This window comes from Peromyscus eremicus, chromosome 16_21, assembly GCF_949786415.1.
Source record: "Peromyscus eremicus chromosome 16_21, PerEre_H2_v1, whole genome shotgun sequence".
NCBI classification, from domain to species: Eukaryota; Metazoa; Chordata; class Mammalia; order Rodentia; family Cricetidae; genus Peromyscus; species Peromyscus eremicus.
In genome coordinates, this window is record NC_081432.1 from 11098296 (window position 1) to 11124150 (window position 25855).

A 25855-nucleotide genomic window follows, 5' to 3' on the forward strand; every position below is an offset into this window, starting at 1 on the left:
CTCTGCCTTCCAAGTGCTGGGACTAAAAGGCCTGTACCACCACACCTGGCCTGTACCACATTTTCTTTTCCATTCTTCTATTGCTGAACAGCTACCTAGGCTGGGCTATAACTTAGCTCTTGTAATGTGCTACAATAAACATTGCTCAAACATATTTGAGTCACTGCTCTGTTCAACAGATGGTGGATTGCACGGATATCTTCCAGCGGCACTGTCTTCCCGCAGGGCTGTTAAGGCCCAAGGGACAGAGGCACGCACCGAGCAGGGCTGGGCTTGTGGGCACCAAGCTTGCAGAGCTAAGGGAAGAATGCAAGCGGCCCTTCCCGTTCACTCGGCACACCACCTGAATCTTTGAATAGTACCAATCTCCATCCAGTACTGCCTCGGGAACAGCTGTGGGCCTGCAGCGGAGACAGCTATTCCTAGAGAAGTCTCGGGTGGAGAACCTGGCTGAGGTCCTAGCTTGGGGGTCGCCATCCCACCCAGACTCTCAGGCTTCCAGATGGAACGGTCCTTCTCTCCGCTTAAAGTCTCTTTTCTTTTCTTCACCCCTGGGCGGAGCGCCAGCCCTGGCTGTGCGACTAGGAAATCCACCGCCCGAGGCAGGGCCTCAGTGGCTATTTATGTCGCTGAGAAGTTTTCCTCCATACCGGACTTGGGAGGTAGCCCCGGGAGCGAAAAGCGCTCGGGTTCCTTTAAGGGCCCGCGAGAACGCGGTCGGCCTCGGGTTGCGCAGGCGGCGGCGCGCACGTTAGCGTCAGCCCCCCGCGCATGCGCACGGAGGGTGGCCTGCTCCTTGTCGCCGCGGCCGCTAAGGAACCCAGTAGTGGCACGAGCGCCCGCCCGGCTCGCCCGGCCCGCCCTTCACCTCCCGGCCTCCGTTCCCTTCGGTCCGACGCACCTCGGCCCCCCGCCCCCAGCCCACCGGATTCTTTCCAGCTCGACCCCGGCTGCCGGTTTCCCCCGCCGCCATGATGATGATGGCGTTGAGCAAGACCTTCGGGCAGAAGCCCGTCAAGTTCCAGCTGGAGGACGACGGCGAGTTCTACATGATCGGCTCCGAGGTAGCCCGCGGCGCATTCTCGGCTTCCGGGGCACCGGCTTGCGGGCTCGAGCCCGGAGCGGGCCTATGTTTCCCCGCCCCCCCCCTCCCCGAGTGCGCGCCTCCATTCATCCGCGGAGGCGGGCGCGTGCTCGCGGCTGGGGCGTGGCCTGGTGGGCGTGGCCGGCACACTCTTGACCCTCTGGGTTGACTTTACCACACTTAACATTGTTCATACCCCAAGCATCTGCCCTAGCTTGGGGCGTCCAGCCGGTACACTGCAGGCAGATGCGAAAAGGATGTCCCGGAAGCCCTTGGGTGCTTGGCGGTGGAGGTGCAGTTCTGCTCTTGAACCCTTTGGCAGCTCTCACGCGCCCCACTGCCATGGTCTTGAAACCCAGTTGTAAGCCTGAGGCTTAGGAAGGCCTCCCTCCCCACCTCTTTGTTTTCTTGCCTCTGAGGTGGGCTGCGGAAGCGTTATGATCTTTATTATCTGTAGAAAGTGGTTGGAGAAGAATGTTTGCTTTTGGGTAGATGAGGCCCCGAGGCCAGAAGCACCAACACTTTGGACATCTGTGAGCGGATTTTGGGATTTTATAGGGGATAAATCTGAAGGATCGCTAATTCATAACTAGAAGAGACAGCCTCTGTTGAAGCAGATGGACACGTTTTCTTCTTAGGAAAACCCTACAACTGGCCCTTTGCACCAGCCAAGTTGTATGAAGTTTTTTTGTTTGTTTGTTTTTGTTTTTTCTTTTTTAACAGATTGTCTCAAACTAGCCTTCTTCCATCTAAGGGCAACCACCAACTAGTTTATTGCTCCCCCCCCTTTTGTTTTGAGACAAGGTCTCACTGTGTAACTCTGGCTGGCCTTGAACTCACAAAAATCCACTTAGCCTCTGACACCCAAGTTCTGGGAATCAATAATAGCATATGCACCACACCAGCTTATGTTCCTCTTTTTCCAAAAAAGAAAGAAAGAAAAAAAAGAGATGGATGACCAGTCATTGGGGTGCACCTTTAATCTGAGCACTCAGGAGATAAGAGGAAGAGGGTGAGTTTGAGTCCAGCCTGACCTACATAGTGAGACCCTATCTCAAAAGAAAAAAAAAAAAAAAAAAAGAAAGATATGGCTATAAAGTGCAGATGCGCGGATGTCAATTTGTAGACATAGAAGACGTGTGAGGAGGTGAGTGCTGTCCACCATGGAGAGCCAAAGCCATTACAGATGCCAACCGTTACCTCCCGGCAGCTGTTTCCAGTGCCATCTACTCCGTTTCATTAGCGTGTGGTTGGATTTTGGTTGCTTGCTAGGTGTTTTATTTTGTTTTTGGTTTTTCGAGACAGGGTTTCTCTGTGTAGCTTTGCGCCTTTCCTGGAACTCGCTTTGTAGACCAGGCTGGCCTTGAACTCACAGAGATCCGCCTGGCTCTGCCTCCGAGTGCTGGGATTAAAGGCGTGCGCCACCACCGCCCGGCGTTTTATTTTGTTTTTGACAGCAGACAGAGGCTGTAAGGACCCCTCGTGGTTCTTGACACAGCTGTATCAGGGAATGGGGCCAGTGCTGTCAGAGGCTCCAGGACTTAAGCGTTGCTGTTTTCACTAAACAAGAAGTGGGAGGTGCCGTGACATGTTCGCACCCTCACTTCAGTGCTGCTGTTCCTCAGTGGCTGTGCTGGGGACGAGCACTCAGTGCCTGTCCATCTCCCACAGCTGGGAGTGGTCCTTGTTAGCCGACGGGCATTTGCTCAAATGCAGGGTATGTAAGGCGGTTTCAGCAGTCTATACAGAACAGCTTGTTGAAAGAAACGTTTCCCTGATCTAACGTGTGAAAGGGTAAATCTGACCCTAGCTCTGAGTGGGTGGTGGTAGTTTTGAAAAGAAGATTCTCATCTGGTGGAGCAGTTAAAAGACAGCTGATCAGTTGGGGTGGGAAACTTCTCTTTTCTCATGCTCGGAACTGAACCTAGAGCTTTGTGTTCTTCCATTAAACTCTGTTCTTGGCTGGTCCCATTTTTCTCATGCGTATGAGATGCTTAAACTGGAGATACATGGCTTTTTGAGGTCATCATCATAGCATGCTTTAGGTTTTAGAAACCAGTTGAATGAGAATAATTATCCTGAGACCAAAATGGACAGGGGTACTTGCTCTTTGGGGCCTGGCTTTGGTTTTGGGAAGAGCTTAGGATCGTGTGATCCTTTCTGTGGTTCCTGTGGTAGTACTGTCTAGATGATGGTCCTTGGCCCCTTCCTCTTAGACAAAGACGTGGGCCAGACGTGGCAGCGCTAGCAGCGTCTCAGGCATCTGTGGAGCTGCTGTGGGAGAGCACCTGCCGTGGTCTGACTGTGTCAGCGCCATCCTGCCATGTGCCACACAAGTCACAAAACTTTGAAGAATGAATACCCAAATCCAGAATCTTTATTTTGTATTCCAGAGAGGGCAAAGACTGATTGAGGAAAAGCCAAGCTGTCTAGCCTTAGTGTCCTAAGCCCTGAAGGGACCTTAGGAAGGAAAGCTCTAGTACAGAAGCCCTGCAGGACCCTCACAGTAGCTGTGGGGGCAACATTGCTGACTTGTTTTTGTTTTAAAGATTTATTTATTCATTCTTTTATTTATTATGTATACAGTGTTCTGCCTGCATGCCAGAAGAGGGTGCCATATCTCATTACAGATGGTTGTGAGCCACCATGTGGTTGCTGGGAATTGAACTCAGGACCTCTGGAAGAACAGCCAGTGCTCTTAACCTCTGAGCCATCTCTCCAGCCCTGACTTGTTTTTTAAAATGAATGAAAACCATACTTTACCTTTGGATAGTAATGACCCACAAACCAAATAGTACCAAGGAGTCTTTGCTGTTCTCTATATAGACCATTAGGCTCTGGGGCTCAGCAACTCTGGCTATTGTAAATCTCTCCTGGAAGAAAAGTGGAGAAATGACTTTGTCTTAATAAATATATGCTATAATGGGTAGAGAAGATGAAAAAAATAATAGGAGTGATCCTCTAGAGCAGAATTCAGACTGGAGGGCCTGGCGTGGTGGCACGTACCTTTAATCCCAGCACTTGGAAAGCAGAGGCAGGCCCATCTCTGTGAGTTCAAGGCCAGCCTGGTCTACATAGCCAGTTCCAGGCTAGCCAAGGCTACATAGTGAGAATCTGTCTCAGGTTAAAAAAAAAAAAATCAGAGTTTTTAAACATTTGACAGGGGAGTAAAGAGGCCCAGATTTGCAGATGGAGCCAGCACCTTGTACCGCATCCCCTGGTTGTCCCCGTAGTGTGGCTGTGCAGACATCATTTCTGAAAAGTCAGTGAGACCATGGATCTTTAAGAAAATAGTAGGCCTAGCTTTTCATGAAGGCTGTGCTTACAGTATTGCTCTGAACAAGCTGAAGCTAGTGCTTGGGGGAAGTCGTGATTTCTGTGATAGTCAGGGATTATTAATACAGTGCTTTTTAGACCCTGGAAGATCCTTTGGTGTCTCTGGTTTGAGTTTTGTTACTAAATAAAGCAACCCAGGCAGCAGGACAAATTATCTTGCATCTGTCTAAAATTAAAGACATTTTGGTGTTTATTGCCTTGTAAAAATATCAAAGTCTGCTTCTTAAGATGAAAGGAGGTCACAGGAGTCTTAGATTTCAGAAAAGTGCCAAAAACTCTTTAGTCCAGATCAAAATCACAAGCTTCTTACTGAGGTCTGGGATCTGCCCTATTAGACATCTGGCCAGGCCTTTTGGAACTTGGTTCTGATGTCAGGATACAGATTCCAGCCAGATGTGCACTGCTGTTGAACCCTTGATGTCAGCAGAATGTGTTTTATGACTGCTGACAGGCTGGCGTCTGGAGGCCTTGTATCTCGTATACTTGATCCAGCAAATCCTCTATGCCAGAGCCCTTCAGCATAGTGATAGATGGCCTGACCCTCATAATGAGCCTTCTTGCTTTACTCATAGGTGGGAAACTACCTCCGTATGTTCCGAGGTTCTCTGTACAAGAGATACCCCTCACTCTGGAGGCGACTAGCCACTGTGGAAGAGAGGAAGAAAATAGTTGCATCGTCACATGGTAAAAAAACAAAACCTAACACTAAGGGTGCGTCTTCACGAGGGTTTGTAAACCTGTTTCAAAACCACTCGCTTATGTCATGAAGATAAAACGTTTTCACTCCAGTGTCTTCATTGCAGCCTGACCTTAGGTGGGTAGGGAGCATCCTGGGGCAGGCCACCCTGCCAGCGCACACATGATTCAGGTGAGAGCAGCACGGGGAGTCTTCGGTGCTCCGCTGTTGTGTGTTCCTGGCTGGGCCAGTGGGTGCGTGCGGGGCCGGGGCCAGGGCAGTAGCAGGTGCTGTGAAGACATGTTGGTCTCAAAACGTTTTAGGAATGCTGTGATTTGCTGCCATTCGCTGTGAGTGTGTTGCTGTAGTCACCTTCGTGCAGCCCTAGTAGCAGATGGTGGTCCCTTCACTTTCCTCTGGGCCTTTCACCGCTTCCCTCCAGAGCACATTTATCCCGTAATACTTCATCTTGGCAACCAGTGTGCTAAGCTCATGTGCATGTCCCCATTCCATGTGGCCTGCCCTGTGCCGGGCTTGCTGGGCGAGCCGCCTGGTGCTAGTGAAACCAGTACAAGCTCTGGGCTGTGGCAACTCTGTGCAGAGTGAAGATGCTCTTCAGACATTCGGGGCCTCCAGCAGGGACATTTGGGGATGGTGCAACATGCCGTTTGGCAGGTGGCAAAACTGCTTTCCACTTAGCAGAGGCACCCTGTAGAGAGCTGCCGTGGGCCTGGGTGCGTGTGTACGTGCATGCATGCGTGCTCACTAGCACTTTGTAGTGTGTCTTGTCTGTAGGTGCAAATGTAGTTTTGTCTGTTGTGGTATATTGGGGGTTCTTTTAATGCAGGAGCCAGAGCTGCTTTTTATCTACGACTGAAAGAGATCCGCTGTTACCTAAAACAGTTTCCTTTGTGTCTCCTCTGTCACAAGTGGAGTCCAGTCACTAGCATGGTGGCTGCCTAACTTTGCCAGCCCTTCCCTGAGTTCCCATAAGTCTTAGTGGTCTTTCTGTGGTGTGCCTTCCTTCCCTATAACCAAGTGAGTCCTCCAGCAAAGCTAAGCAGGTCCTGCAGATAAGTAGCAGCTCTTGACAAAAGGTTCCCTAGAAGAGCTGGGGATCACGTGATATGAAGTTCTGCCTTACTTTCCAGACAGCACATCTGGCCTGACTCAGGGATGGTAACTTGCTTGGTGTGAAGCAGTTCTTTCCAACTCTCTCTGGGCTCTTGTTTTAAAAGGAAAGGATTCATCTTTCATTCTATCTCTACCTTGCTTTGTGTTTTAGATTGTGGTGGTGTCAGACCTCTTCCCACTGGGGTGTTACCCTGAAGCCTTCCTGGCAGCTCCTAAGCTGCAGCTACCCCAAACATGTCTGCCCCTGAGCTAGTGCTCTTAAGAGGCAAATTTGTCCAAATCCATCCCACCAAAGGCTTTCTCCACTGAGATGTCTAGGTGAAGCCTCAGTCCAGATTGCCCTTTTGGAAGAGGCCAGCACTCAGCAGTAGTGAGTTTGACACCTTGCTTTCCCCACCTCCTGCATGTGAGGACCTCATGTGCTGTGTCAACTTGGCTGGCAGCTTGTCCACACTGCTGCAGGATGACCACAGTGGGGTCTCTCTGCTTACAGATCATGGGTACACCACCCTCGCCACCAGTGTGACGCTGCTGAAAGCCTCAGAGGTAGAAGAGATTCTGGATGGCAACGATGAGAAATACAAGGCTGTGTCCATCAGCACAGAGCCCCCCACCTACCTCAGGTACGCCCTCCTGATCTCGGTGTGTATGCTTCAGGGACATGCGGTGGGTGGGGGTTTCTCATGAAGAACAAGTTAAAGTGAACTGAAATGTCTTTCAACACTTTACTCACTGTGTTTATAACTGCCTGACCTAGGTTTCTAAGTTTCTTCTGTATTTTGGAATTCTTAACAAACAGAGGCCAAGTCTTGAATTCTGGAATATTCTGAAACGGACTCATTTGCCAAAAAAAAAAAAAAAAAAAAAAAAAAGTGACTCAGATAAACTCCCGAAAGAAATAAGATTTGAATGTACACAGGTAAAACTTTGAAAGAGCCTTTTCTTTCTTTTTGAGATAGGGTCTCATGTAGTCCAGGCTGGTCTTAAACTTGCTGTGTAGCTAAGTATGGTGTTAAACTTAGAATCCTCCTGCCTCCACCTCCTGGATGCTCTGATTACAAGTGTGTGCCATCATGCCTGGTTATAATAGTGCTGGGGATGGTGCCCAGGACTTTATGCGCATCAGGTAAGTACTCTACCAATTGAACTATATCCTCAGGTCCAAACTTTTTTTTGTTTTGTTTTTGAGTCAGGGTTTCTCTGTATAGTCCTGGCTGTCCTGGAGCTTACTCTGTAGACCAGGCTAGCCTTGAACTCAGAGGCCACCTGCCTCTCCCACACCAGTGCTGGGATTGAAGGCGTGCACCACCACCACCCAACCAGGAAAAATTTTATTTTGTTTTTTTGTTTTTTTGAGACAGGGTTTTGTGTAACAGCCCTAGCTGTCCTGGAGCTCACTCTGTAGACTAAGCTAGCCTCAAACTCAGAGATCTCATATATTGTGTACCCTAATAAACTTATCTGGGGGTCAAAGGACAGAGCCAGCCACTAGACATAGACATAGAGGCAAGACAGTGGTGGTACACACCCTTAATCCTATCACTTGGGAGGCAGAGATCTGTCTGGATCTGAGTTCAAGGCCACCCTGGAAGCATGGTGGCACACGCCTTTAATCCCAGCACTAGGAATGAAGGAAGGAAGATGGCAGGGCACAGAAAGGTATATAAGGCATGAGTAAACAGGAAGTCTCGCTCTAGAGGCTGAGAAGTTGGTAAGGTGAAGTTGTCTGTGGCTTGTTCTGTTTCTCTGATTTTTCACCCCAATATCTGGCTCCAGGTTTTCTATTAATAAGACCGTTTAGCAATCCGTGTTACATCTCTGGAGTTATTTTTAAAAATAACTTTTTCATGCAGTATTATCGTAGGGCTGGAGAGCTTGCATGTGTGTGACATGGCATGCATGTGGAGGTCGGGGGCAGGTTTGTGGAGTTGGTTTCCTCCATCTTTACATGTGCTCAGATTACCATACTCCCAAACAAGTGCCTTTACCCACCGAGCCATCTTCCCAGCCTAGAACAGAACTTTTATGAACGTATCTGTGGCAGTCAAGAGGCAAGTAATTAAAAATGTACTGTATGGTATGTGGTGTCTGCACATCTAGACTTAAAACTGGAGACTGAGGACTCCAATAGATTTGGGGAGGGGGTAGTGGTGCTAGAGGTTGAACCCAGGACTCCGTGAGCTTGTGTCCACCACTGAGCTACACCCCAGACCGTAAAACACAAATAACTAGAATGTAGTCCACATCTAGAAATACAAGAGGTAAACAAACATGGGAAGAATGTTTGTCCTCTTCTGTAATCTTGTTCTGTTGTGGGTGGAGTAGAGAATGGAGCCCAGGGCCTCTTCGCTAAAACATGTTCTACTGTTGAGCTACATCCCCAGTCACTCATGTCATTTTAAAAATTCAAAGCTTAATAATAAAAGCTAGTCAGTGTGGCCACACCTGTAATCCCAGAACTTTCGAGTGAAGGCAGGAGGGTCTTGACCTAAAGGCCTGCCTGGGCTACATAGTGAGACCTTATCAAAAAACAGAGTGAGAAAAGAAACAAATGTTAATGTACAAAACCCAGAGAGTAGGAAGGGAGGAAGGTATTGTTCAGAGTGATGTGGCTGTGGAAAATCATTTCCATCCGGGTTTGTCTTCATCTTTGTTGTTAGATTGCTTTTCTGGTCCCCCTCAGTCCCCGGAGAAGGTGGCATGCATCCAGGCTGGTGGGCGCTGTAGACACATGCTCAGCAGATTCTTGTTTTCCCCACGGGATGTGGTAAGAACATAAGGATAACTGGACCTTCCCAGAAGTCACAGAAGGAGTTATGTACATCTGGATGACACTTTTATGTTTGCACATGTCAGCTGGGAACCCTTTACACAGCGGTAAACAGTTTCTGGATTGTGTCATATGAGCACCAGCTGAGGGAGTAGATGTCCATTGCCTTGGAAGCCAAAAACAGGGATAGGGGTGTCCAGTGTTTGAAATAAGCAGCTCCACTGCCCAGTCAGCCTGACACTGGGCCTTGCAGTTATCCTGTCACTGGATAATTTGTCCCCTCTTAGGATTCTTGGCAAGTTCTTTTAATAGGAGCAAGGTTGGAGATAGGCAGGATTTGAGGGTCAAGGGGTGGGGTCAGCACAGAAGACTAAATAGTGAAGATCTGCAGTTTCCAGATACAAGCCCAGCTGCACTGGAATTGTCTGGAAGGTGCAAAGAATGCCAGCCCTCTCCAGAGATGGATACTCATTTAATCTGGATAGGGCTTAAGAATTTGCTACTTAAAATTTCACACTCTCATGAACCGTTTGTCCACAGAGGCTGAGATGGAAACTGGGCTTGCTGTCCCAGATGTTGAGCATGTGCAGATTAGTCTCAGTTGCTGGGCTGTGGTCCAGGTCTCAAAGGTGAAAGCAGACCTTAAGGTCAGAGTCAGACCTGTGGTGCTGTAAACTTGGTAAAGTCGTGGCCAAACTCGGCACTGTGGTTCATTCCCTGCCCACCCTTGCCCAGAGGGTGCTTTAGCATTATAGGTGTTAAGTGACTCTAGCTTTTTTTCTTCAGAATAAAGGTTACACTTAAAGGCTCTGCCCCCAAGGACGACGTCCTGACCTTTCTTAGAAAGTGTTCTTGCCTCCCTTTGAACTCGAGTGGACAGTTACTACAGGAACCCTGAGTGCAGTAGTGGGGTAGATAGGTCAGTGTTCTGGTTTCCGTTCTGCTGCTGTGCTAAAATCCCCTGACAAAAAGCAGCTTAGAAGCAGGACAAAGTTTATTTGGCTTACAATTCAAGTTATAGTTCACCGTTGAGGGGCAGTCAGGGAGGAACTCAGTAGTCACCTCACATCCATATTCAAGGGCAGAGAGACATGTACCCATCCTGCCTGCTTGCATCACTAGCTTGGTTTTTATTCTTTCTTTTTTTTATTATTATTTTTTACTTAATCATTTAATTATTATAGTTAAAGCTAACGCACAGTGGGCAGCACACAGTGGCTCCCTATCCGCCAGCCAGGGTCTCACTAGGAAAGACACACAGCAAAGCATAGAAGGTCCTAGTGTGGAGTAGCTTTGGGAATTTTCCCAATAGTAACAGCAACCTGGAGTTTGCGGAAAGAGAGAGTTTTTCATGTTGCATGGCCTGGTTGATTATCTCCAGTGCTATTTCCTAGATTATACTTATCAATCCATTTTCCTCACTTGTATAGTTCATGAGTTTAAAGACTAGAAGCCTTGTCAGTGCATTTTGGGATGGCCAGCACATCTAAAATCACAACCAGCCATCTCTGTAGCCCCAGCTACTCAGAAGGCTTCATTTGAACCCAGGAAGTCAGAGCCAGCCTAGGCAACATATCAAGACATCGCCTCAGAAATCAATCACATTAATCCTTTTAGGCGTTTAGGGACTCCTAGCCAGCAGCTGGGCAAGAACTCAAGGGACGCTGTAATTGGAGCCCTTCACCGAGACAGTGTCTTTCTCCTGCTGCCGCCCCCACCCCCCTTCATCTGACAGCATCACCGTCTTTTGAGTGAGGGTGGAGCCGGAAGGAGTTAGAGAAGCCAGCTTGGCCCCATCATGTCAAGTCTCCATTGCTGCAGATCTTTGCCCACTGAGCCCTGACTCAGCATCTGACTCCCCTTTTCAGAGCATTCTGGAAAGTCTGTGTCTTACTCTCCTTTCCCTGATAAGGGATGTGCTTCTCTGCAAACCATGTCTGGGAGCATGTAATGCAGTGCATCGTGGCCGTGGTTAAGGGCCAACTTGTGCCTGGCTGTATCTAATACCTCTTTCTTTGTCTGTTTTTTGAGACTGGGTCTTACTATGTAACTCTGGCTGTCCCGGAACTCAAAAGAGATCCACCTGCCTCTACCTCCTGAGTGTTGGGATTAAAGGCTGCACCACCATGCCCCACCCTATATCTAATACTTTTGTGCCCTTCTTCTCACACAGGTACCTCTAGGTGCCAAGAAGAGTCCTACAGTGTAAGAAATGTGCAGATGTCCTCCACAGGAGCTTGGAGACTGGCAGGGGCACAGTAGTGCCCACTGAACAGGAGTAAAGTCCAAGTGAGCAGAACCTGACTCCTGGTCTGAAGGGGTTACTTTCTCTCTCTGTCTCTTTAGGGAACAGAAGGCCAAGAGAAACAGCCAGTGGGTACCCACCCTGCCCAACAGTTCCCACCATCTAGATGCTGTGCCATGTTCCACCACCATCAACAGGAACCGCATGGGTCGGGACAAGAAGCGAACCTTCCCCTTGTGGTGAGCAGGCGCTGCTGTGCTTAGCTCTGCACAGATGCCCCCCTCCTTTTCCAGTGCATTTAGGCTCATTCCCAGAGAGACCCTATTCAGTGACCGTGTTTTCACAAATGCTACCGGCCACTGCCTCGGATGCTGTTCTCTTCCTTCCAGGACACCATCCTTGGCTTTCCCCGTCCTCCCTGGCTCGCTGCTCTGTTCTCTCCCATTTCCCCTTCCCTAGCATCTCAGTGTAATCCTTGGGGACATAGTCCCTAGGCCTTTGTGTGGGTCATCTGATGCCCACAGCCAACCTAGGGGGTTTGGGGTGATATCCCCGTGGCTCCCACTCTATCAGTTCTCTGTGGTTGCTGAAACAAAACACTAGTGGCTTAGAACAGTGCAGATTTATGCTCTCCTAGTTCTAAAGGCAGGAGTCTGAAAAAGGTTCACAGACCAAATCAAGGTGTGAGCAGGGCATTGCTCCCATCAGAGGTTTGTTACGCTTTCACCTAAGGCCTTGGTGTTTTTCCACCCCTCTCCTGAGGTGTTTGCTGAGCCTCAAGGGCAAGGGGGTAGTGTTTGTTGTTTTGAGACAGAGTCTCACTCTGTACCCTACAGTGACCTACAATGAGTCCGACTTGGCAATTCTCCTGCCTCAGCTTCTCAAGTGCTAGGAATACAGGCATAAGCTGGCATGTCTAGGTTTTCTTCTTTCTAGAGCAGCAGCTTCCTGGCTCTTCCGGTGCATTTGTGAAGCACACTGCCCCACGCTGTTGCAGAACCTAACCCTAGACATGTTTGAGCTTACTGTTTTTGCCCCCCCCCCCCCCCCGCACTCCCATTAGACTGGCCTCGGGACCCCTGTAACCTCTTCTGTGCTATCTCAGTGTTAGATGATAAATGCCTATAAGAAATGGCCTGTCCGTTCCAACCATATTTACAGTGACCCACAGTGCAAAGGGAAGCTAGAAACTTGTGTCCCTGGGGACCTAGGTATAGGGAACCCTGGAGCCCTGACTGACAGCTGCTGTGGTTTCACTTTCAGCTTTGATGACCATGATCCAGCTGTGATCCATGAGAATGCATCACAGCCTGAGGTGCTGGTACCCATCAGGTTGGACATGGAGATAGATGGGCAGAAGCTGCGGGATGCCTTTACCTGGAACATGAATGGTATGTGGATAGTCAACTTTGCCTGGGCTTTATATGAAATTGGCCCACTTTTCAACCAACTGCCTGTCAGGCAGATTCTTGTCTTGACATTTGAAACTTTGTGGCATGGTTCTTAAGGCTGCAAATTCTGGGTTCATCCTGGCTCTGCCACTGTGCGCTATTCCTTGTGGACTGAGCATGTGTCTTAGTTGGTTTTCTTTTGCTATAACCAGAACCTGGGCAATTTATAAATAAATATAAGCAATTCACTCTGTTGTGTGTCTGAAAGCTGGGAAGTTCAAGGTTGGCTACTAAGTAAGGTTTTTTTTGTTGAGGCCTCACTGCTTCAACTCATGACAAAAAGCAGAAATGAAGTTATTTAGAGAAACTTAAGGACACACTTAATGACAGTCTACCTTTGTAGCAATGAAACCAACGTAACAAGAATGAGCTCTCATTAGAGAAGACTGTGCCTGCCTGCATTACCTTAAGCTTCCAGCTTTCAAAGAATAAGCAATACCTTATCCTCCCAGCTGCTAATAAATAATTAAATGTGTGGTTGTACATGGCTTTAATGGCTGGCTTGGTCTGGTCAGCAACATAGAATGTGGATGGAAAAAAAAAAATCAGCATGGAAAAAAAGTGCATTTCTAAAATTAGGCCCTCTGTCATGTACCTGTAATCCTAGGACTTGGGAAGTAGAGGCAAGAGGATTGCACAATCATGATCAGCCTGGGCTGCATTTGTGAGGCTCTAACAAAAAAGCAAGCACAGCAAAAAAAAGAAATACAAATAACAACGTCATATGTGAATTTTAGGTTCCGCCTTCCTCCTGTGAGTCAGTTAGCTCTCGAGTGGCGGTTATTCTGCATATCAGATACTTGCGTTACGATTCGTAACAGTAGCAAAATTACAGTTATGAAATAGCAATGAAAATAATTTTATGGTTGGGGGTCACCACAGCAAGGGTCACAGCATTAAGAAGGTTGAGAACCACTGCTCTAGGGGCTTGGTGTGGCAAGGATGTCTAGTTTAGTGCTGACCAAGGTATTGCTCAGGCTCGGTCCAGTGCCTCCCCACAGCTCCCCTTCAGCTTTTTCCCTGATGTCACAAGGCCACATGTGTGCTCTCATGCCTCTATCCTCGCCCCTTTCTGAGCCTTTTTGTCACTGGTTTGTGACAAAAAGATGCAAATGCAGTTGATTGGAGGAAAGATAATCCTTTGGATAAAATTATGCTGGAGCAATTGATTATCCAAAGATAATAAACTTTGACCTAATCTCACAGTGAATACTAAACTCTAGAATCACAGACTTGATGTATATAAAACACAAAACCATGAAACTTGTTGGGGAAAGTGTAAGAGAAAATCTTGGGTGTTCAGGGCTAGACAGAGAATCACTAGTCACCATCCACACAGTCCAGAGCAGAAAGTACTAAAACTTGGACCTCATCAAAACTTGGCTCTGCAAAAGACCCTGTCAGAAGGGTAAAAAGACAGCCAGATGTGAAAATGCATGCCTCTAATTCCAGCACCCAGAAGGCAGAAGCAGGCTGATCTCTGAGCTCAGGGTCTACAGAGCAAGTTACAGGCCAGCCAGGGAGGGCTACATAGGGAGACCCTGTCTCAAAAAGAAAAAGATAACAGGGAATAGAATATGATCAAGATACTTTTATGAAAGAACAAATTGTAAAAACTCAAAGCAAACTATTTAAAATAAGGACATGGGCTAGAGTTAACTCAGAAGTTATGAGCACTGGCTGCTCTTCCAGAGGACCCAGGTTCAATTCCCAGCACCCACATGGGAGCTCACAACGGTCTGTGTAGCTGAGGTTTTCTCTGGTCCTGCCCAGTCCCGTGGACTCCGCAGCCACTTATAAAATAATCACTCAGAAGCTTATATTAATAAAAACTGCTTGGCCGTTAGCTCAGGCTTACCACTGACTAGCTCTTACATTTAAACTCAGCCCATTTCTGTTAATCTATATGTTGCCACGTGTTCTGTGGCTTTACCTGTGTGCCATTATGCTGCTTCCTGGACGGCGGGCTGGCGTCTACTGACTCAGCCTTCCTCTTCCCAGAATTCTCCTCTCTGCTTATCCTTCCTATACTTCCTGCCTGGCTACTGACCAATCAGCATTTTATTTATCAACCAATTAGAGCAACACATTCACAGCATACAGAACATCCCACAGCAGGTCTGTAATTCCATTTCAAGGGAATCCAATGCCTTCTTGTCTCTATAGGCACCAGGCATGTAAGTGGTGCACAGACATATATGCGGACAAAACAACCACAGACATAAAAATAAATCTAAAGTCCTTTAGAACTAGGACAGAAGACATGAAGATACATTTCACTGAAGCTATTCAGATGGGAACAAACATTGGAAAGGAGTTCTGCTTGATTAGCTATTCCAGACATGCAAATTAAGACTAGTAACAATACCAATGAGGAAGGGAAGAACTGAGTCCCTTACACTGGTGCAAATGTAAATATCTGGGCTGTACTGCAAAACCGTTCAAAACCTAAACCTGTTTTACAGTTTGACTACTATATGAGCAAGCAGCTTCAGTGTAGAGCATGTGTCCCAGAGAAGTTCTGAAGGCAGCTGTTTACACTGAAACCTACATGTGAATGTTGACAGAAACTTTATGCATGATAGCCAGAAATTAGAAGAAGCCTAGATGCCCTTCAGTGGGTAAATACTTAAATAAAATGTGACACCACCACCACCACCCCACACACAGCATACTAATCAGCAATAAAAAGGAAATAACAGCCTGCATGGATCTCTGGAGAACTTTTGGTTGGTTGGTTCGTTTTTTGAGACAGAATGTAGCCCTAGTTGGCTTGGAACTCACTATATAGACCAGGCTAGCCCCGAAATCATAGCAATCCATTCGCCTCTGCCTCCCAGCTGCTGGTATTAAAGGTATGTACCACCATGGCTAGCTTCTCTGAAGAATTTTTCTGACTAGAAAAAAGTTACTCCCAAAGTTGCATAAGGTATGATTTCAGTTCTTCAAATGCTCAAATTATAGAAACATATCACAGATGAAGAGTGGTAGGAGGCAAGTAGCTGTGGGTGCAAAAGAACATAGAGGGATCCTGGTGTTGATGGACATGGCCTGGATCTTGACTGCCCAAGTGTGGTTCTGAGAGCACACTCTGGTTTCATAGGAGGTGAACCATGGGAAGATTCCCCAGGGGCAGGTATCTGAATGATGTGGGCCAGAAGGGAAAGGACGCTTCTTCCTCTGCTGCTCTGAGCGTCTGGGAAGGCCACGTTCAGTTGCCCAGTCATCCACATCAGCATGAGGGGAGGTTTGACAAAGGAGGAAGAAATGGGAGGAGCCAGGACAGGTGTGAGCACCATAAAATGAGGCTCTGCAAATAGCTTGGAATGTTTGCATTTTCTGATTTCAGAGAAGCTGATGACCCCTGAGATGTTTTCAGAAATCCTTTGTGACGACCTGGATTTGAATCCGCTGACTTTCGTGCCAGCTATTGCCTCTGCCATTAGACAGCAGATTGAGTCCTACCCTACAGACAGCATCCTGGAGGACCAGTCTGACCAGCGCGTCATCATCAAGGTAGGTGCAAAGAGTACTCAGCCCTTGGAAGTCTGTCAGGGTTCCTTGCTTGAGGTGCAGTTTCTGGGAAGGCATCTTTCAGCGACAGCCCGACTGTGTCCTCAGGAATGGGAGGGCTGACTTTTCAGAGTGCAGTGTCACATTGAGGGTAGGACAGCCAGTGCTGCTATATTTCTGAGCCAGTCCCCGAGTTAGAAGGTGAAAGCAGCTGGTGGTGAAGTATGAAAGCCCTTAGTGAGATGTGCAGCATTGATGTAATATTCTAATTAAGTACTGGGCCAGAAATATTTCATAATTCAAATACTTGTTTGTATGCTGCTTTCAGTTCTTCGGGGTTTATACTCACAAGTTCAAATTGCTAGATCACTTGTAGCAAATTGTCCTTTAATATTTTGAGGACCTACCAAACTTGCACAGCAGTTGAACCATTTTATATTCCCACTAACAATGCACAAAGGTTCCAGTATCTCCCCATAGTTACCAAAAGTTGTATTGCCTCCCTTCTTTCCTTCATCCCTCCCTTCCTTACTTCTTTGTTTGGTAATAGTCAGCCTGATGGGTGACTTTAGCTTCATTCATTTGTTTGTTTGTCTTATTATTACTTCAGTTTTTGGTTTTTGAGACAGTTTTTCTGTGTAGCTCTGTCTGTTCTAAAACTAGCTCTGTAATCCAGGCTGGCCTCAAACTCACAGAGATCCACCTGCCTCTGCCTCCCAAGTGCTGGGATCAAAGGTGTGCACCACCACCGCCCAGCATTTTTAGCTTTATTATTAGTTTGTGTGCTATGATGCATGTGTCTTGCTGTGTTGAATTTTTTTCAACTATCATTAGTATGTGTGTGCCAGGATGGATGGAGGTCAGAGGGCAACTTTGTGGAGTTGGTGTTTGGGAATAGGCATGTCTTTCTAAGGGGTAAGGAGTAAATAGGGCAGGTGTACCTGTGGGCTGCTTGGCAAGGTGGTTGTAAAGCAGTGACTTTAGGGTGTAGACAGTGGCTTAAAACAGACTCAAGGACCCTACGTGGTCAGCATAGCTACATAAAGACTGATCGCCACAGGTGTAAAGGACAAAGAACACACTTGGTCAGCATGAGATGACAAGGGGGATGAGAAGAGAGGGTAAGGTGCGAACTCAGTGTCTGTTGACAGTCTGGGAGGTGTATGAGGTCGGTCCTGTTTTGTAAACAAGGAGCTGGACAGACGAGGGCCAGCCTTGGTTCTTAGCTCCTGAGTCATGGGCAGAATTCACTCTGACCTGGCAACCGAGCATGGCTTGTCCCCACCTCCTCACAGCATCCTGGGCTGCCCTCACTTGTGCTTATTGGTTCTTGCCGTAGCTGAACATCCATGTGGGCAACATCTCCCTGGTAGACCAGTTTGAATGGGACATGTCAGAGAAGGAAAACTCCCCAGAGAAGTTCGCCCTGAAGCTGTGCTCAGAGCTGGGTTTGGGCGGGGAGTTTGTCACCACCATCGCATACAGCATCCGGGGACAGCTGAGCTGGCACCAGAAGACCTACGCCTTCAGGTAGGATAACTAGCACACTCATCCTTCCCTCTGGTCTCACGTTTTTGTCCTCTTTCTTGTCTACGTTGGAAAAAGACTCCACTGGGAACTGGAATGCTTAGCAAAAGCAAGAACAAAGGGCTTTTTGCAAAGACATGGCAATTCAGGGAGTTTGTTAGTAGGTTTTGGACTCAGCTAGGTTTACCAGACATCCCAAGAATCAGCTTCCATAGGGCTTTCTGTCAGTATGAGCAAGAGAAAAGGTTCTAGAGAGAGGGAACTTCTGTTCGATAGGGATCCAGCGTGCTCTGTGAGCACAGGGAACGTAAAGGGTATGCAGACATCCATTTAGGCAATACACCCAACACATAAAATAATAAAAATGTTTTGAGCGAGAAGGAACAAGGCACATCCAAAAGGGTATGAGCCCCCTCAGCCGAAGCCTGTGACATGCTAAGCAGGCATGTGCGTTGCTTGTTGTCACCCCTCTAGTAGCCCACTGGCCAAGCAGCTCCGTTTTCTAGTCTTGATGTCTGTCCCATGCCTCACCATTCCTGCAGAAAGCCTGCTTGTGGGTGCAGCCAAAGTGTCCGTTCACCTTGTATGAAGCCAAGGCCAGGAGGCCTGAGAGCCAATGTAGGATGGTTTTGTTCCCCGGAGTCCAGTCTGAGGTCCTGTGATGCCTGGTGACATTGTATGGGTCCTGGGAGTGACAGTGACACAGAGGATCCATCCACAATCAGTAGGGGAGCCCACTTCGAAACTGTGCACATGCAGCTGGCTGCTTCTAGCAGCAGGTACCGAGTGTTGGCCTTCACGGTGCTGTGTGGCAGCCTTAAGTGCTATGGTCAAGGCTTGAGAGATGCAGCTTCTTGAGGCTCCTGATGGCTCCTGCTGACATCATTTTCTTCTGTTACCAACTCTTAGCAGCATTTACATTATCAGATCCCAAGTGGCTTCAGGTCCTTGATAAACTCCCGGTCACCTGCAGTTCTCCTGTGCCCCAGAGCAAACCCCCTGGAAGCCACCCAATAGTGTTAGGTTAGGACTCAGGGCCCATTGCTTGAGTGCTCAGTTATAGACAGGAAGGGCCTCGCTCTGCTGTGGTCCTTAGTTCTGAGTTCAGATTTCAAATGCTTGGGAGTAAGTATAGGCCCACCCTGGTAGAAATTTGAGCAAGCAAACGTCCCTCCCACCGTGGCCTGCCTGGACTCCTAGAACATGTCCTAAGCCTGGTGAGCTCTCAACACCAGTCCCTTGTGTTGTACCATCTGGGCAGCTGGGATGCTACCCACACTGCAAGAGACCTAGCAGTGACAATTGGGGTACATCAGAATCAGAGTCTAAAAATCCGGAGGACAGGAGCAGCCAAAACTGATGCTTCCTGTATCCCCAGCACTGCGTCACCTCACCTCATGGACATGTGAAACTCGGGATTTCTTAACCACTTACCACAAGACAATGATTGTGGTCCCTATCGTCCTTACAGTTCCTCCCTGGGAGAAGGAGCCCTGGCCTTGGTTCTGCCATGTACAGAGTATGACAAGCACTGAGTTCCATGACCCCTTAAAACAAGTTTCAAGTTCTAAGCTCTGTCACTTCATGTTGAAAGCACACTAAGTTCCTGGTGGCCAGTTTCCCTTTCTCTGCATGTCCATGTCCCATCATCCCCTTCCGTACCCATCCCATGGTCCCTTGTCTTTGGTTGTATCCACAGAGTAGCAGAGAGAGCTGCTGGTCACAGAGCATGTGGGGCAAGACCATGATGCCCGTGCATTAGATGGCCTGATAAAGGCCATGACAGGAACAAGAAGCATGGTGGGGAGAGGGGGTGACAGACTGGTAAGGGCTCCAGGCTCCTGAGTACAGAACTGAATGTACAGAACAACTCTAGCAACACATACATCTCAGAACCAGAGTGAGGACAAAAGGGCTCTGACAGCTATGTAGGGATGGATCAGAGGTTAGAGCGCTGCTGCTCTTGCAGAGGACCCAGAACGATTGCCAGCTCCCATATGGTGGCTCTCAGTCATCTGTAACTTGTTTCAGGGTATGTGGTGCCCTCTTCTGGTCTTCATGTGCACTAGTACACATACATATATGGAGGCAAAGTAACTCATACACATAAAATTATAATAAAGCAGATAAAATTTTTTAATTCTTTTTCTTGTTTTTAAGAAGGGCGATGATAAATGTGGGGAAATGGGCTTGATGAGGAATGGAGCTAGGTTAGGCAGCAGGGGCTTGCTGCTCTTAGGAGAATCCCTACAGAAAAATGACTGATAACTTCTCCTGAGCCAGCCCTTTGCTCCAAAGCCAGGGACCAGCAAACAGCATCCTGTCTGGCACAGGAGAAAGACGTGTGTTATGTGTGGCTGCCAGTGTGCTTTGACTCCTAGTGTACCCAACGGCTGGGGGTGGGCACACAGCCTAAGGTGAAGCTGGCTGGGGTGAGCACTGGCTGGGTTAGGAAGGGTAGAGCAGGTGTTCGGATGCCCACTCCAAGCACTGTGTGGAGCTTGGTCTCTAGTGTCTATCCCTGGGGCTGCTTGTACCCACAGCCCCGCCAGGATCATGTGCTGGGCGGAAAGGTGAAGGTGTACTTGGTCAGAGGCTTGGCAGCTGAGCCTAAGTGAGGGACAGAAACATGGTCCTCTGCTGGTGTAGCATCAGCAGTTAGGTGGGGGAACCTGCTAGAACCCCTTTGGGCTAGTTAGGTGTGTACCAGAGAGGGTAGGTATCCTAGTAGAACTCCACCAGCTAGCCCAGCCCAGGTTTTATTTTTATAACAACCCATTTAGAGACAGTTCACACCACACCACTTAGCCATTTGTTGTATTTTAAAATTTTGTTTAATTTTTGCATTATTAGAGATTGAACCTAAGGCTGTCCTGGAACGTGCTTGTAGACTAGCCTGACCTCAAACTCAGAGATCTGCCTGCTTCTGCCTTCCAAGTCCTGAGATAAATAAAGATTTAGTGTCTTTTTACTTTTTGATTTTGAAGTAGGGTCACACTGAGTTGCTGGTCTTGAACTCATTCTGTAGCCCAGGCACGTCTTGAACTTCTGATCTTCATGCTTTTACCTTCCTTCCAAGTGATGGAATTATAGGTCTGAATCACTCTGCCTGGCCTTCTTAAATGTATGTTTAGTTTGGTCTGGTTGGTTTTCACTCTATGGAGCCAGGGTCCCGCCACAAAGCTCAGGCTGGCACTATTTGGCCTTATAAGCCATATTCCTAGAATAATGTGTTCAGCGGTCATCTATGTTGTAGCATTATCAGAACTTCGGTCTTATGGCTGAATAATATTCCATTGATTAAATATATACATTTGACTTACCTGTTCTGCTGTGGGTTGCTTCTACTTTTTGGCTATAGTAAGTCATGCTAAGGACATCTGTATGTTTGTGTTTAAACACTCTTGGCAGTTCTCTTGGCTCTCTAATATTTCTGGATTATGTTGTTCCCGGTGAACTTGTGTTTTGCTTGTTTTATTGAGACAGGATCTCACTTTGTAGCTCAGATTAGCCTCTAATATATAGTTCATAGCAGTCCTCCTGGCTCAGCCTCCTCTGAGGCTGGATCATATGATGAGCTGTCATACCTGACGTTTGAGGAACTGCTGAGCTGTTTTTCACAGAGGCTATAGCATCCTGCAGAACCCACCAGTGCTGTGGGCCCAGGCTCTACACCCTGGCCAGGGCTTGTCTTGCTGTTTTGACTAGCTATCCTGGTGAGTGTCAAGTGATAGGCTGGAGTTGTGTTTCCTAGTGAATATCTCTTCATTATTATTGGCCCTTTATGTATATGTCTTTGAAAGTGGCTTGTTCAGGTCATTCACCCCAACCTCAGTTTATGTTTTGGGGGGAGGGATATGTGCATATACACATGTGTGGATGTCAAAGGACAAATTTAGGAGGAAGTTCTTTCTTTCTACCATGTGAGTACTCTGGATTGAACTCAGGACCTCACACTGAGCCATCTTACTAGCCTGTGTTTTTAACCAGTTTTTCTTTTTCTTCTTGATTTGTAAGAGTTCTCCATATAATCTGGATATACATTCCTTAGTAGGTATGATTTGTAAATATTTTTTCCCACCCTCTGAGTTGCCTTTTCACTCTTTTGATAGTGTCCTTTGCAGCACAAACGTTGTTTTGATAACAGTCCAGTTCACCTGGCTTTTTTAGTTGGTTGCTCTCTGTGTGTGTGTGTGTGTGTGTGTGTGTGTGTGTGTGTGTGTGAGAGAGAGAGAGAGAGAGAGAGAGAGAGAGAGAGAGAGAGAGAGAGAGACATTTTAGAAACTATTGCCTAATGCAGAGGCATATTGTATCACCAGTTTGCCCACAGATTGCCCCTTCCTAGTGAGTATGTGGAACTCTCATCCTATCCTAAGGGGCATGGCAGCTGTGGCTTGCAAATATAAGGGTGAGTGTAGAATTCGGTCTCCTTTCCTCCCAGTTAGGTGGCCTTAGACAGGTTGTTTCTTTCTGAAGTCTCCATTCTCTTCTTCATACAGGGAGGATGATATTGCTTTTCAGCTTGCCTGTACATCACAGAAAAAAGTCCTACATCCAGATCTGGCATGTTGGCACATACCTTTAACTCCAGCATTTGAGAGGTATAGGCAGGTAGATCTCTGAGTTCGAGGTCAGCCTGGTCTACATATTGAGTTCTAGGACAGGCAGGACTACACAGAGAAAAAAACAACAAAACTCTTACATCAAAAGTCAACTCGAATCCACTCCATTAGCGTCTTCTAACAGCTTTTAAAGGGGTGTTTGTGTGGTGGGAGAATGTCCAGGGTTCTGGCTCACAGACTTGGGGCTCAGGGCAGCATCTCTGCTTGTGTGTCCCCATAAAGCCGAGGCAGCTAGTGTTGGCTCAATGCCCATTCCTTCATGGTCAGCTCTAGTAGTTCTATTTTTGAACAAACCCATGGTGTGAAATCTTCCCAGAGTCAAGGAGGTAAACAAAGGGGCCTCTGGGCCTGTTTGCCAGCTCTTATTTAAATTCAGAGAAAAACATGTTTTGCTTCCTTCTGCCTGGGCTTGGCGCCTTTCAAGCCTGCCCTCCCAAGGGAGATGACCTGGAGATGAGGGATGAGTCTGCCTGGGCTGTTCCTGGATTTCCAAATGAAGCTGCTGAGAAGAGGCCTGCCCTGGGACCGCAGGGTGGGGGCTGACTGGTGCCTGGCCTCTGAGTCACTAGTAAGAGTTTGGGCTTCCAGGTTCTATGGAGCCTGTGGGTATAGATGTTGTTAGCCGAGCTTCAGTAGTAAGTCAGACCTGTGTCTGCAAGAAGCCAGGGCTCCCCTAGTCTGTGGAACCAGCTTTACCCATACTCTGGCTTTAATCCAAGCTCAAGGTCCCTGAAACCCTTATGCCAAGAATTGGCTCAAGCCCAACCTTTCAGAGTTGGGCTAGGATGGGCTCTCAGATGCCACGTTTGGCCTATGTTAGCTTAGTGCAGTGATGAAGAATTGTGACTCTGCAATCCAATCTGGTGTAGGAGTTTGCTTTTGTGAAGTCCACCATTCCTGAAGCCTGGGAGAGGCTGTGTAAGGACTTGTCTGGCTCTGAAGAGGCCTCTGCAGTGAATGTTGGCTGTTTAATGTTAAGCCTCTCAATAGTAAACTCTGCTGCCATATTTCAGACAAAGACCGAAACAACCCAGTCAGCTTGTTTATCCCATTTTTATCTGCCAAGTATCATCACTTGGGCTCTGTCTCCTCCTTTCCCAGAGCTGACAAGGTACTGCAGGACAGCAGGTGGGCACACACCTGATTAAGATTGTAGGTAGAGTAGGGAGGCCATCTCCTCAAGTGACAGGAAGGCCACCTAGCTGGAAGGGCAGTGTGACAGTGGAGGGAGAGGACCGGGTAGAGCCTTGCTGTGAGGCTTCCTGCTAGGCTAGGGTTTGCTGTGACACATTGGGTACCTCCTTAGCTGCCTCTTACAACTTGGAAACCAAGGTGCAGAGCGGCACAGACACACATCCCCAGTACTTGTACCCTTGTAGCCTTCCTCCCATTTTCTTCACACCATTGTGTCCATTTGGCAAGAGGCTTGAACAGATGATCCCCACACACACTCTAGGGTGCAGTTAGGTGCTCTCTGAAGGACTCTAAGCCTTGAGATATCATTTCTAGCCCCAGTTCTCTGCCAACCAGCTGTCTGTCTCAAAGCAAATAGGCTGGCTTCTCCAGGGCTTAGTGTGAGAAGTAAGCCAAGGGATAGGTGTATATAGAACAGTTAAGAGCAGGCCCACCCAGTGGCCTTCTGTGAGGAGCTTGAGGCCTCTGGAGAAATCCTTTTACAACTCCACTCCCATCCCTTTGGTGTTTGTGGTGTTTCCCTGATCAGTGGGTCTTGGTGGGTACTGACGCTGGACAGTGTAAGGTAGACAGGCCTGACTACAGTCTCTATCAGTCAGCTGTACCTGAGACACGATTCTGTCCAAAGAAACTACCTCCATAGCCAGTAGCTCCCTCAGTTCTTCTTATCGAGGAGAATTGGCCTTGAAGGGAGACTGCCTAGGGTGTAGGTAGTACTGTTTCTGCTAGACAGGTTCTGGCATCCTGCATGAGGTTCAGTGACAGAAGTCATCCCGCAGCTGCCCATTGGCATTGCTGCCGGGAGGAGCTAGGACAAGGAAGTGGGCCTTCCTGCTGTGCCCTGGCCATCTGCTAAGGAATAGCAGAGTAGAAAGCAGTGGTTTCTGGGGGACTTCCGAGCTGCCATTCTGTTAACTAGTCCTTGTTCCTCTCCCTGTTTCCCTTCCCTCAGTGAGAACCCACTTCCCACAGTTGAGATTGCCATCCGAAATACCGGAGATGCTGATCAGTGGTGCCCCCTGCTGGAGACACTGACCGATGCTGAGATGGAGAAGAAGATCCGGGATCAAGACCGGAACACAAGGTACACCCCTAGGCACCTATCTTCCCTGGCAGAGGCAGGGGTATCTTCTCCCTAGGAACCTAGTTTTAAGGGGAAGTTTCTGTGGGGATCAGGCCCCAGGGTACATTTCCTTGAAGAGAACAACATCCCCTAGCAGGTCTCAGGGTTTCTATAGAGATTAACAGGGCCAGTGCAGCGGACTGGCAAGGTCAAGAAAAAGGCTGGAGACTGTTCCTTCTAGATGGGCCCCACACCACCTACTCTAGAAAAAATAACATACCTAGGAGGGTGGCCACCCAGAGCTGTGACCGGCCCCAGCTGACCCCCTGTTCTCCTACTTCAGGCGAATGAGGCGTCTCGCCAACACTGCCCCAGCCTGGTGATGAAGCCGTCCATGCTCAACTTCCACGGAGCATCTCAAAAGACTGCCTTTCCTTCCTCTGTGGTAAAGAGAGAGGCAAAGGGACAGCTGGTGCCATCCTGAGGAATGGGGTAGGGCCTCCTGGGTGCCTTCCTTCAGCACACATTCCATTTGCTAAGCCCCAGCACTGTCCCCCAAAGTCTAACGTCAGCCTCATTTGGGTTGGTTTTGTTTTTGTATAGGAGCCCCAGACAGAGCTAGCAACACTTTTTAAATAAAAGTAACCAGTTGAGCTTCTTTGGTGTTGAGAGCATAAAATGTGAGCTAGAGCTAGGAGTGGGGCCTGAGGTAGAGCCTGCGTGGATGGAAGAGGGTTTAGTCAAGGTTGATGTGCCAACCCTGCCCTTCTTGCCCTCAAATTCTCAAGTGAGTACATGGAGATCACTGGGTCTCCACAGCCAGCCCCAAGGTCCCCAAAGTAGAGCCAAGTCATTGTTCATTCTTGTGCCTTCCAGCTTCCCTGTGCAGCTCTGTGCTCAGCAAGTCTCTGTAGAGGTTGAGGCTCATTTGCTGGCCTTGGTCCTGCTGCATCCAGACGGGCTGCTGCCAGCTGGGGGGACCATATTGCTCTAGAGTCCTTTCTAGAGGACTTGGTCATGTGTGGGCAGCACCTGGACATGACATCACTAGTACACAAACAGGAAGTCTTCTGTTCTGGCAACCCAAGAAAGGTTAACTAAACCCATCTCTACTGTGGCCAGGACCTGCTCCTTCCCCGGCCTGTTGTGAGGTTAGGGAAATAGAACACAGTTGTGTGCCATCCTTTAAGTTGGCAGTATGTGGAGAAGAGGTACAGCCCTCTACCCCCCACCCCAAGCT

General features: G+C 48.1%; 1 protein-coding gene across 2 annotated transcripts; it reads left to right on the forward strand.

Annotated features, from left to right (window-relative positions):
- The first annotated feature begins 784 nt into the window (after positions 1 to 784).
- Positions 785 to 25273, forward strand: Smarcb1 (SWI/SNF related, matrix associated, actin dependent regulator of chromatin, subfamily b, member 1). Of its 2 annotated transcripts, none has more exons than XM_059281932.1 (9): positions 785 to 1064; positions 4993 to 5131; positions 6724 to 6853; positions 11347 to 11484; positions 12509 to 12636; positions 16046 to 16212; positions 17549 to 17739; positions 24505 to 24636; positions 24959 to 25273. In XM_059281932.1, exons 1-9 carry the CDS (start codon positions 972 to 974, stop codon positions 24996 to 24998), a joined length of 1158 nt encoding a protein of 385 aa, XP_059137915.1. In that variant the 5' UTR covers positions 785 to 971; the 3' UTR covers positions 24999 to 25273. The 2 variants fall into 2 exon arrangements, with proteins under 2 accessions (XP_059137915.1, XP_059137916.1); XM_059281933.1 differs by having other exon boundaries at positions 787 to 1064; positions 4993 to 5104.
- The last annotated feature ends 582 nt before the right edge of the window (positions 25274 to 25855 follow it).

What these genes read in the sequence shown, in the direction of transcription:
- Smarcb1 (XM_059281932.1), top strand. Translation starts at nt 972, where the DNA reads ATGATGATGATGGCGTTGAGCAAGACCTTCGGGCAGAAGCCCGTCAAG. An exon ending in TCTACATGATCGGCTCCGAG is followed by an intron (nt 1,065 to 4,992) that starts GTAGCCCGCGGC and finishes CTTTACTCATAG; the next exon opens with GTGGGAAACTACCTCCGTAT. An exon ending in AACAAAACCTAACACTAAGG is followed by an intron (nt 5,132 to 6,723) that starts GTGCGTCTTCAC and finishes CTCTGCTTACAG; the next exon opens with ATCATGGGTACACCACCCTC.